Source organism: Schistocerca piceifrons, chromosome 3, assembly GCF_021461385.2.
Source record: "Schistocerca piceifrons isolate TAMUIC-IGC-003096 chromosome 3, iqSchPice1.1, whole genome shotgun sequence".
Lineage (NCBI taxonomy): Eukaryota > Metazoa > Arthropoda > Insecta > Orthoptera > Acrididae > Schistocerca > Schistocerca piceifrons.
The window spans coordinates 93,225,869-93,240,626 of NC_060140.1; the positions used below are offsets into that span (position 1 = coordinate 93,225,869).

Genomic DNA, 14,758 nt, shown 5'->3' on the forward strand with positions numbered 1-14,758 from the left:
CAAGACATATTCGCTGCAGTGTGAGGACAATTTGAACACCACATTGACATATGCTGCATCTGTGCATCTCAAAAGGGACATATTGAACACCTATGCAAAGGTATGGGGAAAAAAACCACTTTGAATTTTCCGTTCATCAAAAAACAAAATTCATTGTATATGTTTATTAATTTCAGATATATAGATATGCCAAATGAGATGATTCTTTTTGATACACCCTATCAATTAAAAAGAAAACTTAAGTATTAGTTTAAATAATCTCAGCTACAGCTATTATCAGACTTAAGTGATAACAACTAGTCTAATAGCAATGGAGTAGTTGTGTGCAGCAGTTTCTCCTTTGCTGCTGTCGCATTTCATACCCTTGTTCTTGTTGTAAGTCTCAGTCCATGAAGTGGAAACGTAATGCATCTTCTCAGATAAATACCATCACTTTTAGAGAAACACGCAGGTTTCTAATTTTGTCACTTCCACTGATAGCTCAAGATCCAATGAATATGTTGCAAACAGTGTACACACAGCACGTTTGTAAATGGATTCATCATGGTCATTCATCTTTCACAAAACATTTTTAATGTATTAAAAAAGTTAGATTATTTATTTGACCTAAGAAAAATTGGATATAACATAATACAATTTAATCACAGTTTTTTTTTTAATAGCCTGCTAGAACAGTGTGTGTTTTCCACACCACACAGTTAATCTGCACTCACTCACTCACTCTCTCTCTCTCTCTCTCTCTCTCTCTCTCTCTCTCTCTCTCTAATATCGTTAATGGTGGGCCTATGCTCCATGTGACAACTCAGTTTCTGCCTGACACTATTGTACTCTCTTGTATGTGTAACTTGGTATATTTCCTTCTAGCTTCCCACATTGAACACTACATAAAAAATGATCATCAGAAAATATGGCCCTAACAGAAATTCCAGAATGGTCCTACTGGATCCCGAGTCATACTAAATTTTTACCTTCTAATTATAAGGAGAGAGCCATTGAGAAGCACTTTTTCAAAATGAAAGATTTTAATGGCTGCTTCGCAGCATGTGCCACCTTTCCACCAACACTAGCTTTTCTGAGTTGTGCAGGTGGGAACTCTCCCCGCAACATATTCTACATTCCTATAAACCTTCTGGCCTCAACCTTTGTTAATCCCTCTATCCCCTTCCCTGTTCTCACTCCAGCATCAACATTACACAGCCCTCTATTCCACCAACACACCCACTGTCTTTTTACTTCTCTCCTTTTCTGCTGCCCTCCCACCCTCCGTCTAACCTCCTGACTGCACCTAGCTCCTCTACCCTCTCCACCTAATCCCTGTGTGCTCCCACAAGCAGCACTTTACTGTGCATCACCCCTTCCCTGCTATCGCTCCCCTTCCCCAACCCAGCCTCCTCTATCTCCCAACCACCCAGACTGCTTCTGTCATCATGCGCAACTGCTTGCAGTCTTTTCATAATATGAACAAAATGAAAGATTGTTTTGAGAAGATATCCATCTCTACATTCTTTGCTTCTGCTTTGATAATTTAACATAGCCATTCTCAGAAATGTTTTTCACATGCTAGTAACATCCGAGTACACTCTGACTCAGCGGACCAGTTATGTGATAAATGAGAGTAACAGACAGCCAACTCCCAATTATCCAGGCGGATTATCCATCCACAGCCCGGCACTGTTTGAATGCATAAAAAAAAAGCAAGCCTGAAATATTCTCTTAAAATTAAAACAAATATTTTCATTTAGAATATAAATTTCTGGTTATGAAGACACAGATGATGAAAACATATCTGAATGGTTAACTAGCAATGCCTATGAACTGAGATTTGAACAGCAAGGAGATGCAGGTACAGTGAAATGAATGTGTTTGCTAGCAAAAAGACAACAAAAATGAGAAGATGGAGGAACTCATTATCACGCACACCAACTTACTGTAATGTTTTGATCTTTCACTGAAGCACGCAAACAAAATTAGTCCGACTATATCGATGACTTGGGTCTCCAGAAAATGAGAATGTCAGGAAAAAGAAAAACAAAAGAACTTGGACAGATATTTCTTGAAAATTAACAGTAAAAGGGTGTGTTTTAAGTGTAATTTTGCAAGTAACACATAAACAACACTGTTGGCTTTCAAATGTTACATGTAGTATGTTTTGTAAATGCCATTTACATGTAACTGTGTCTGCTGACGGGTAGCCCACTTCAAACTATGAAAGCAAACCTGTTCAGAAGAAAAGTAGATGATTTTCTTTACATTGTTCATAATGAAAAATACCTATATAACTTTTAAATTCAAGCCTTGATTTGCAACAACACAATTACATTAATTTGATTCCTGACTGTGTCTAAGAAAACCTATCAATTTTTTTTAAAATCTGAATATAGTATGACAAATGCTGTTATCCTAGTGCCCCTCTTATCTGCTTGAGATACTTGTTACCTATTAGTAGCTAGTGAACACTGCATAATTTGTGACTCACTTTGCTCCCATTTGTCAAATACTGTTCAGTCATGCAATATTAGCATCGGAAGTTGCGTGTATCTTGTCAACAAATTTGATTATCTGGATAAGTCAGGTCCCAATAATAAGCCGTTTAACACCATGTCCCGAGTTACATGTCTTATTCCAGCACAGCACCTTCAATTTATGTTTTAAGGAGGAGGAGACTAAGAAAGGTTATGACTATTCACTTTTTTAATTTGTATATACTTTTCTTGAGGATAGTGTTACAGTTCAATCCTTTGATAATTTTAATTATTTATCTGTTTTTCAGTAAAATACAAATGATAAGAACTAAAATTATCTGCTTATTTGCTCCCACTTCAGTGCAAACCAATTGATTTACTTATCTATTGTCTTTGCACATCAAGTGATCCCTCTCATGAATTCAAGCCTTCACGTTCACGCCAAAGTTTCTTTAGAAGTTCTCGTTTGTTTCGACGTTGCTCTTCCTTCTTTTGCTTCTGCTGTTGAAGACACTTCCGCTGTGCTTGCAAGCTGTGTTCCCCATTTATGAGGGCATCCAGTTTCTCTACCAGCAAATCACGTGCTAGCTTCCGATTCTCACTCTGCAGTCTTGAATGATGAACTTTTACAACTAAACCTGTAGATAACATGCAGTTTAATATTGTGCAATGTTTGATGTAAAAGGTAAAAAACTGATATTAAATTATTACTTCACACGGAAAACTAGTAATGTATAAATACAGACTTTGTTGTAATAGAAAGTCCTTGGTGGAATACAAATAATTTAAAGACCAAAGGTAACAACCCTTATAGGAATTAAGGCACAGAGTCGTCGATAGTCAAATAAACATGAGACTGAACACCACTACTTCTCAGATTACTACACAATGAGTTGTTAACCTGATTCCTTAAATTATGCATATGACTGTCAACTTAATGTACCACCAATACATTCCTCATAGAATGAAAATAAAAGAAATTGTATATATTATTGTGTGCGTAGTTTACCTACTTTATACTGCTGACATGTGGGAATACTGTTTTTGAGGCCTCTATGAAAATAATGGAAGACATTCATTCCTACATAAAAATGTTATGATAAATAATACACAGGAAGAGTTCTACTGAGATCATTCATAATTAGAGATGAACAAACTTTAAATAATCTCTGCCTATGAGCATCTGCGATGAGGGACTGAAAGAAACTGAAGTCATGATAAAGTTAATATAAACATCAGACAAACTTTCAGTTACATATATCAGTGAAGAACAAGTTGAACATACTAAAACAAAGTAAGTCAGCAAGTAATCTAATCATTACATTCTTTGGTACCTGTGACTATGGAATAAAAGAAAAAGATAAATTACGCAGCTAGAAAATACAGTAAACACTAACAACAGAAATAATTGTAATCGGTACTATGATATGCAGTTCATCTTTACATAGCTTTATTTGTATTTTGTCTGCCACATTATACTGTTTTGGCAGTGAGAATAAAACAATTTCTGTTTGCCTCTATGTGCTTGGTCTATGCCGACCTTACCTGTGAGGAAATAAATTCTTTCTGGTAGAAGTTTACAGCCACGCCAAAGCCATATTTACACGTTATGTGTAGCAATGTTGTCAGTGCTTGCTATGAGGGATCACAGTAATGAGAGTGGGTGTGTCAGCTGCTTGTTCTGTGCAGCCAATGAAAGAGGGAGAAATGATGTGTTTCATACCAAGAGATGAAGGAATACTGTATTGAATACCAACACGAATTCAATACATGTGTCTCACATTCGTGTCATACCACATTTGTTGGCTTTGCCAACTCCCAACAAAATAATCACCTTCCAACCTAACCTAGGCCTTGGGCTACCCTACCGATTAGTGTCACTACAGCCTTGATTTGGAGAGGAAACATCTTTTTACACAATTCATTGGTCGGTTTTGCCAACTCACAATCAAATTATCACCTACTGTGGGGTTTAATATTATTATCTGATGCTACATAAGATTCCATTGAATCCTTTACTTGCTTGGACAGGATATCTGCCTCGAAAAGCCACCATCATGAATTTTGCAACAGATCTTTCCAGAAAATACAGTGCTCTTTTGTACTATGTGTATTTGGCACTCAGCCCACTGCGGCTCTTCTCTTAAACAAAAGATAGAAGGTGAACTCAAATGATACAAGTTCATATTGCAATGGTTTGTAAGCAAACAACTTAATAATAACAGTACCAAAATCCAAAGCAGCAGATTTCCAAGTTTAATGTCCTACCCAATCAAAAATAGTTATCAATGACACTCTTTCTTTGCAAATGTCACCATTTTGCCACTTGTGGGTTGATTTAATTCACTAAGTTACGACAAAGATAAACTTTTAGAAACAAAGATATAGTGCTTCAGTTGTATGTTTGGGACTAATGACAGCTAATGCTTAATAACAGGTTTACGAAACATACAAGATTTATTTTTAAATTAGCTAATGAGATAATCAATTTTGACACAAGAAGCCTGTCTCTCCTTATAGAAAAATGACAGCATTCAAACAGCAAAAATTAGATTCCTAAGAAAAGAAGGATGTTTTAGGTTGTATAGGATACGCAATCATGAAATAAGAATCAAATGAAATATTATAACTGGAAAAAAAATTGAAGAAAATATGAATAAATGGAAAGGTGATACCTATAGAATGGAGGGAGTACTTCTGGACAAACAGAATATGGCAGATGTAAAGAATGAAATTTTGGACAACCTCTGAAAAGATGAGAGGAAGTGTCTGAATGAAACCAGAACAGGCATTCCACCTATTCCATGAATGGAATAAATATGTCACATTTTCAAGCATCCACCAGTAAAAGTAATCTGTCCCTGCTCTTTATCACATACTCATTATAAGAATAGTTTTCCCACTTTAAAATAATGATGATCTAATGCAATTTTGGGGAAAGAAAATGATGCAAACATCTGCAGCGGAACCTTATGACTGGGCAGCATAAATACATTATGTAACTTCTTGCACATTACATGAACATACATGTAAATATATATTGTTACCTGTTGGTTTATGGGTGAGCACAACACAATTATTTGTCTTGTTAACAGCCTGGCCACCAGGTCCACTGCCCCTGACAAATACTTCTTCGAGGTCTTCTTCTTGTAGTGTAGGGACACGTGAGTAATCCAATGTATGTTTGTGTCTTAAAAATGTTAGGGCAGAAGCCAATTCAGTGCTTGTGCGTTCACTCCGGAAAATGGGCCCACTTCTTGAAATAATTTGCCTTATTCCAGTAACAGACATCATTCACTTCGATATTTACTCTTCTAGATAATACGACGATTTTGCAAAAGTCTCAGACCTTTCTGTAAGGGAAAAAAGAGTATACAACTTACATATTACTGGACCTCTATTAGCATGAAAATTCTTCAGTCTAACTGTAACACATTAACAGTGATCACAGCAAAACAAAAAGAACTTTGCAAAATCCTTGAGAATCGATGAATCAAATAATTCTATGATGATGTATAACGTACTTCGCTACGTTTTAGTAATTACGCAAGTTTGAACTTGAAATAAAAGCATGTACGAAGTGAACTATTTCAGCGACGTACTTCATACTGAAATTTTACTTCGTTTTCTTCTACGAGTCTTTTGTTTGCCTTGAACTCTGCTGTAATCCTATCACGAAAGTACTTTTTATCCGTTAGTTTTAACTCTTTCCCATACTGGAGTAAACTTTTATATAGCCTTAGAACCTCACGCCCACTTGGTGCTGCCATTATCTGTAACGTTTGAGAAATTGTCCACAGTCATACACATATCAGATCAGTTAACTAATAAATGACGAATATTTCTCAAAATTGTGTTATAATTAAGCACTGGTATGCAGCTGTTGGAGTTGAAAAGGGCACAGCAGATTGTTTACGGCTTACAGGTAATCCTAGCGCCTCTTCCGGAAGGCGGAATCTGTACAAACTAGTGCAAGTAATCTACCTGCGACATGCATTTGTCTTACTGCAGACGGCTTTCGAACGCGGAAACATATGCTACTGACTGACAATTTTATCTTTAGCTTCGAAACAATTTTTTGAAACATAAGTTGTGGGGACAGACTCACTGTAGAGTACCCCGACTGCTATATTGGGTCGAAATATTAGTTTTGTTATGAGTTGGGGATGGGGAAGTCAACAATTGTGATCCCATGAGAAGCAACTCAGATTGTAAAAATCAAATACTCGTTCAGAACACAGTAAGTTATTAGAATTTACTTTCAATCGTACCTTCTGTTCTACAGAATCATATTTCTTGTTTTGTCACATATTTCGAACTTTTAAGATTACGGCTCCCTTGACGTTTCGTAGTTTGATTATGAACGTCACGATGAAAAATATCTTGTGTGAAGGTAAGAGTGTAATGACAGGAAGTGCACTACAACAGAGAGGCGCGTCAGGACGCTGCTCCATTTACTGGTACCGCATTTTCTGTGGCGGAGGGACAACATGCAGCAAATTTGTGTGTAAGTCGTTCGGCGACCTCCGAGCAAACTGGACGACAGTTGCATCTATGCGATAATGTCTTTATTATGTCAGGAAGAAGGAAGTATAAAGCAAAAGCAAGGAAGAAAAATGCGAAGAATATGGTTGCATAATATTTCGAATTCACTATATGAAGAAGGAGGATATCATACGTTTTTGTTACGGTGTAAAACGGCACTTGCCGTTGGGGTCTTAAAAAGGCTCCACGGAGTTTGTCATACGTACTTTGGAATGCCTCAAGATAAATGTAGCAAGTTATTCAGAATATGAATGCCCACATAGCAAAAGCGGATGCACTATTCCGAAAACCGATAGACGTGGAAGAAAAACTGGTGATAACTATTAGATAAGCATTTATAACTTATTACGCTGATTCAACATATGTAACATTTTGCCGCTACAAAGCCATCCGAGGTAATGGGTATGTGGTTTGTCTGTTCAGATTTACCTCACAAATGCTCTGAGAAACGTTGTAGTAAGTATGTAGTCAAAAAATAAAAACCTAATCGTCCGTTTCAAAAAAGAACAAAAAATGTATTTTATAGGTATTTGTACGTTATCTTTGACTAAAAATAAATGTCTTGCACCAACGCAGAAACAATGTGAAATATACTTACCCGTTATTCCTAGTTGGTAATTTCCTTCCAAATGTTGCTTTCTCTGGTACTATTCATACATTGTTTATTTTGAAGGTCATGTAACACTGGATATTCACTTATTCATACAATGAACTTTTCCTCTTGTAATGCCATTTTGGTAAATAAACTTACGTTCTGCACGTCAACAGCGTTATGATTTGAATGGCGTGCAATGTCGTGACGATTGCTGTACCGTACTATACGAACTATAATCCGACAATAGAGGTACGCGACGGCTCACGGCACCTCATAGTTGGCCAGTTACTGAACTTTGCCTCGCAGTGCTGCGACGCGCAATTCCGCTGTACAGGTGAGGCATTGTACTTCAAAGTCGCTTGCAGTGCCTATATTATTCTGAATTACACTGCAAAGTTCCTTTGGATATACGTGCAGTATCGTAATATTTGTCGCATCGTGCTATGCCGCTCTACTGCAGTGCAGTGTCGCTCAAGGCTTTACCTTTAATTCTGTCGTTGGTTCCGTCATTATGTACATAATACACGAATACACACGTGGATAGATAGCAACAGTCGACAGAGTGGGTACCTTAATTTGGCTCACACCTGACGGGACGGAATGGGACGAAACGTCAAAAAGATTGCACAGTGCAATTTGTACGTTGACGTAAACTTGTCAAGCACAAGCGACATACTAAACAAAGGGAGCTTGACAAGTTGGCCATAGCTGAGCTTTGTCTGGAAAATGGACACAACACACAATCTGAAAAGCCGAGTGTCCTGGCTCAAGCATCAATACACTGGGATTCCATTACAAAGGAGCAGCCAAACTTAGAATAAACAGCAACAATTTTAACAGGGGCCAGGAATAAACACATAGAAGGACGTGGACATGGACTTTGGACATCGAAATAAAGGCATTACGGATGGTTGACGCTTATAGAGAGATGGGGGTTGGAAGTTCCAAAAGTGGCGTTGGCCTGTCGCACCATCTGACTTCGGTCAGTCGCGAACATTGCCGACGAAAAAGGCAGGTCCTGGCGTCACGTGACCGGGATAGGCCTGAGCTCGCTGGCTCAGCTCAGCAGACGAATGACTTTCTAAATCTATTGACTCGTAATTAACTGTTCAAAAAAAATGTTCAAATGTGTGTGAAATCTTATGGGACTTAACTGCTAAGGTCATCAGTCCCTAAGCTTACACACTACTTAACCCAAATTATCCTAAGGACAAACACACACACACCCATGCCCGAGGGAGGACTCGAACCTCCACTGGAACCAGCCGCAAATTAACTGTTTATGCACACAGAGAACTGCATCTCCTACTGGTTTCCGCTAGTTTGGACTCTTGCAGATTACTAGTACTGCAACAGAACATAACTTGGCAATATAGTGTAGTTTAATGTACGCACTCAACATAAAAGATATAACTGCATGTTCTTAGTTCTCAGTCTCTTTTGCTGAACAGTCCTTATTTCATACTACATCTAGTGCCTCATATATCTGATGATCCTCTGGCAATGTTTTTTCGTTTTATTGTACACATCACACACATGACAAATTACTAATGGGTCCCTGGAATTCTGAATTTTCTCTCCATAAAAACGCAGGATAAACTAACACTTATGCACATCACTGAAAGATTCTCACAGAGAACACCATTCGTTTATTTTACATTAAAGATTAGCTATATGAACCAAATTACATCTCTCATCAGATGTATGAACTTTATCAATAAACTGTAAATACAACAAACACATAAAGGATTGGTCACTATGAGTCAGAATTTATAAACTAACAAGAGAGGAGTCACCAGTTCTAATAAAGAAAATATTATACCAATCATCTAAGAAGTAGGGCAGTACTGTAATAAATGCATTCTTCATTCACAGTTTTAGATACATGAACTGGAACTACTGGGATGAAGCAAGGCGTCATGCCTCTGAGGCCATATTTGTAATTCAGAGCTGAATATTTTGGAAAAAAATTGGTTTACAGAGATTTTATAATTTCTTATGTTCATCTGGAGTGTCAGCTAATTTTCCTGATTTACAAAACTAAACAACAAGCAACTAAAATTCTGTGGTACCCTACATTTTTAACACTTCAGCCCTGCGTATAGAAGATCAAACTGCAACCAAGGTTGGTAGTTAACTCCCTTTACAGTAATTAACTGTGGGAAATCTCTGACAGAGTTACTGCTTGTTCACAAATTAGAAAAGAGAAATGCAATAAACATACTGTCACCTCAGCATATCAGCTATCCACTCACATCAGTAAAAAAAAAAAAAAAAAAAAAAAAATTGAAGACTCACAATGTGTAATCAAGTAAACTGCTAAGACAAAAACAGCCACTTACAGTAACTGCTGACATGTACACCTGAATGAAGGTACAACATAATTAAAGAACAAACTTTCAAAGTCAACAGCAGGAACATTAACAAACTGTCTTTCTTGTGGGCCTCGGTCCCGCGGCAGGCTGGAGCTGCTATGAGCTACCCATCTCACCTTCCTTGCGCCCATCACTTCGGATCTTTACAGTTGTTACCAGATGCTGCAATCATGCCAGTATAAGAGGAAAGCGATGTCAGCCCTGGCAGTCAGTGATTTTTTTCTCTTGATGACCACTACTTGATTTGTGAAGGTATGTGCTGGTACCCCGTACCGATTCCTCTGATGAACAAAAATCAGAAGTGCAGCTTTTGAGACATGGCATGACAGAACTTCGGCTGTGGTTGAAGCTATCTAAAACTATGGTTGCTTGATATGAGACTAGACTGGTGTCAGGCGTTGGGAGAGGCTGTGGCCAATTCAGCCCATATATTTGACACAAACACTTGGTCCAAAGACATTAAAGACAATACTTTTGGGGAAAAAGATGTTGAATTACCTGCAGTTCACTTTCAGTTGAACAAACGAGATATAATTAAAGCACTTCGTGAGTTTGTTTTTGGCAATTGTGAGAACTTGGGTGGAAATTGAGAAAACAACAGAAAATGTTTTACAGATTTGCTTCTGTCGTCAGCTAACATCAAGACTATTCCAGTGGCATCTAGTGAATATGAAAGAGTGTTTTCCCAAATGAATCTCATCATTACTTATGTTAGAGCCTCTCTCTTAACAAAAACAGTTTCTCGACTACTTTTTGTTGAAAGACCCACAGCTGACTCGTTTTGACGCTTCAAAGTACGTGTAATCCTTGTTGCTTCGTGAATGGCACTTCGGTATGGACACCAACAGCAATGAAAGAGAGAGACAGGAGGGACATACAACGAAAAATTTTCAAAGCTTTCGGCAGTTTTATAAGCTGTAAGGTAAAATATTTAAATTTATGGCCATTTTCAGTACAATTTAATTCCAAATTTATGTGTGTGCGACTTACTGTGATTTCCTTTTTGTAGCAAGCCATAAATTGAGAAATAGTATTTAACTTCATTAATAAGACATGTAATAAAAGTTTGTTGGTGCATATGAGAGTTTTACTTTTTAACAGTACAAACGTTGTAGTCACACATTTAAACCTCAGAGAAAAGCGTTAAAATAACGATTTAAGAAGCTTAAATTTCAAAAATACCCCTCCAGAAGGTACAGTACCAGAACCTCGTTTTTTACAGATCAGGCACTGACGATGACAGTGGTGGAGGCAACTATCGAAAGCTTGAGTATTTTATTCGAAATGGTGCTTCTTGACATCTGACGATATCTCACACTCTTTAATTTGCCCATAGCACAAATTGATGTAAATAAACACTATTATTGTTAAGTGTATGTGGTTGTTTTTCTTTCTAGCCACTCAGGTAGGAACACAGTAAGTACATGCACTTGCCACATTGCTGTTTATTTGTGTAAATTCGCCGATTTGCCTGTAGATCAAATTGATGTCATATGGACACTAAGATTATGTATGAATGAGATTAGCTTGAAGCTACCTAGATTTCAATACTTTCAGAACTTTATTCATCATCATCTCTAAAAGAAATAATGACTATTGTCTAAATTTTTTTGAATGTTTCTATGGATCTACATTGAATTGATGGACTTCTGCTTGTCAGAAAAATGACTAAATGACGTTTGATGTCTCCATTAATTATACTAGGCATAATGGGCAATGTAATATCTAAAACATAATTTAATATTTTTCTTGAGTAATAATGTAATTTATTCGGCTGTTAATGTTTGCAACACAGGAGCCGCTAGAGCTTTTTATCCCTCATCGCTGGTTGAATATCATATATCATTCGTCTACCGCAATTTCCGAGTTATTATTCTTCTGTCTGCTCTTTGCCTGGCATCAGTATTGGTACAGGCAGGACACAATTCTGATTGCTGTCCTTAAGTATGCATTATATGTCTAATATATTTATATCAGGGTGATGTAGGACGCTCTGGAACGAAGCCTTTTATGTAATGTCGTAGAGACCTTGGCAACTGACACATCGATTGTGAACAGTAAGAGTGTAATCAGTGTGATATCTTTGTACTCAGTGAGTGTCTTGCATGCCAATTCTAGACATCATTTATCTTATTTCAGTATAAACTGTGTATAGCAAATTGTTTAATAAGGGTCTGGTGTTCTATTTATCCTACTATCAATTCTGTGTGAACTTTATTATGTACCTGTAACTAAATTTCAATATTGTTGACCCAATCAAGATAACGCAACGTAAATATGGAATTATCTCAACAATATCTCCAACAACCCCACTGCAAACAATGGCTGCAAACAGAAACTCACTTCAATGAACACACAAAAAATACAAAAAGTGAAGAAAATTCGTCAATGGAAAAATCACGACACCTCAGGCAGCTCCAAGAAGCAATACAAGGTAGAGAGCTCGTGACCACTTAAAATTGCTGCCATTCTGACCAATACATCCGCAATTATAGTTTATGCAAGTCGAATGCATTTTTAAACAGCAGTATCAGAAGCAATGTGAAAAAGGTGTTGTTGCACAGTAGCTCATTTAAACGAAACTCAAGTGGTGCAAGGTGAAGAATGTTAGAGATACAGACTATGTAACATAAAAAAGATTGTCTAGTCGAGAATTTCACACTGTTGCCTGAACTACATCTTCAAAAGAGACATGTCTCCAAACAGTGTTGAATGACCTTAAGATGCTGGCCGGAGCAGAGTTGTTACCTGGAAATTCTGTTCATATGTTGTGCTTTAAACGGCTATCAACTTGCATTCAGGCAGTTTTGGCTGCAAACACAGATATGTTTTTAAGCCGTTGAGTGGATAAAGCTGATGCTATCGCAAATAGCCTTGAAACTAGTGTGTTCAGTGTAGCAGTAGACGACGGCATAACGTGTAGACCTGGAACGCACATGTGTACCATAGGAATTTCTAGATCAGGTTTTCGAATCCTTCCAAAATTGAGCGCATTCTGGAGTCAGGGCAACACTCAAGTTTGTCAGTAACAATGTGGTTTGGGCTGGCACTAAGAAGGATTGCGATAAGTGGGTGCAATCCCGTGAGTGATGTCTTCATCTTTTGTGGTTCTACAACTCATTGTGAGCCTTGAACTCTTCAACAATTTTCCGCCATTTATCTCTCTCTGTTGCTAGAACCTCCCAATTTATACAATCCATTTTCTGCAGATCCTAAATGACTCCATCCTCCCATTTGATTCTCTGCCAACCAACACCGTCTCTGTCCTACTGGATTCCCTTGTAATATATTTTTCGGTACTTCCACCTCACTCATCCATGATACTTGCCAAGCCGCCACAGTCTGGATGACTCCGCTATTTTTTAATAGGTGCATCTTTATAAGCGATGTACAACTCATGACTGTATATTTTCCTCCATATTGCTCTTTCACAGACTGGACTGATGATTCTTCTAAGAATCTTTCTTTCTAAAGGCATCCAGCATTTCGATATTTTTTGCTGTTAGGGTCCAAGTTTCGAAGACATGGTCTTATAAGAGTTTTGTAGATGAGGGATGTGGTTGTGCAGGTCAGGAGCCTTAATGATGAGACTTTTGTTAGAACAAAATTGACTCTACTGGCTGCTATTAGTCTGTTTGATTTCCTGAAATTTTTGTTTGTGTAGGTGACTCAGATACTTGGACACGCTCAACTCTCTCAAAAGTATAGTTTACCACTGTTACTGAGATGAGCACATACTGCTTGCATGTGTTTCTGGCAGCCACGTGATGGTTGATGTTTAATCCCATGTTCCTGCTAGCCTGTTCAAGGGTGATGAATGTATCTTCCATTGCCTTTCAGGTTCATGCAACTATATCAATGTCATCTGCATAAGCGAGTAGCTGCACAGATTTCTGAAAGATGGTTCCCCTTCTTCAGAATTTTTGCATCTCTCATCACCTTTTTCTGGGAAGCATAAAAGGGAGGCAAGCCAGTGTGTCCCCTTGCCATACCTAGTTTCTATGTTTATTATATCGGATATCATACTTCCAGTGCTAATGCTACTTCATGTCTCGCTCACTGTCATACTCACTAGTCTTACCTGTTTCCTAGGGATCTCCAATTCAGGGGGCACAATATAATTGCTCTCAATTTATAATACCATATACAGCACTGCTTTAATGTCTACGAATACGTGATGCATGCCAGTCCCAGATTCGATAGTCTTCTATAGGATTTGCCTAAGAGTATAGATCTGCTTTACAGTTGATTTTCCTGGAATAAATCAACATTGATATTTCCCATCTCTCTCTGAATTATTGGGAGGAGAATGTGGAATAGCACATTGGTGAATACTTTAAACCCTAAATTATGTAATTTGATCCTCTTATAGTTATCACATTGTAACTGATCTTCCTTATTTTATACGCAGCATATTATTTCTTTTTTCCATTTCTGAACTTTTCTACCTTTCCCATACTAAAGTAGCCATCTCTCAGATGGCTTAAATAATAGTGCTGGGATAGAGTCTGTTCCTGCTACCTTGTTGTTTTTTCAGTTTCTTGATGGCTGTTCTTATTTCTTCTATGTTTGGTGGATCTCTGATATCAGAGTCATTTTCTCCATGTACCTCTGTCTCTTTCATGGAAGGAGATGCAAAAAATCAAACTTGTAAATGGGATTATGTAGGGCGACGGAAGTTTCTGCGTGATAGATGCTGCAGAAGCATGCCAGACTTAGAAACACTTTGAATAATCGCTCCTGGTGAAATACTGGTCAAGAGGTATTCAGGAACATCTCCG

The 14,758-nt window shown here is 37.7% G+C and overlaps 1 protein-coding gene across 2 annotated transcripts; it reads right to left on the reverse strand.

The window, feature by feature from the left end:
- Positions 1 to 2,682: 2,682 nt before the first annotated feature.
- LOC124788090 (mitochondrial translation release factor in rescue) lies at positions 2,683 to 6,409 on the reverse strand. 2 transcript variants are annotated; one of them, XM_047255193.1, is made up of 3 exons: positions 6,386 to 6,409; positions 5,510 to 5,815; positions 2,683 to 3,100 (listed from the first exon to the last, which is right to left on the reverse strand). In XM_047255193.1, exons 2-3 carry the CDS (start codon positions 5,754 to 5,756, stop codon positions 2,877 to 2,879), a joined length of 471 nt encoding a protein of 156 aa, XP_047111149.1. In that variant the 5' UTR covers positions 5,757 to 5,815; positions 6,386 to 6,409; the 3' UTR covers positions 2,683 to 2,876. The 2 variants fall into 2 exon arrangements, with proteins under 2 accessions (XP_047111149.1, XP_047111148.1); XM_047255192.1 differs by lacking the exon at positions 6,386 to 6,409 and adding an exon at positions 6,065 to 6,206.
- Between the last annotated feature and the right edge of the window lie 8,349 nt (positions 6,410 to 14,758).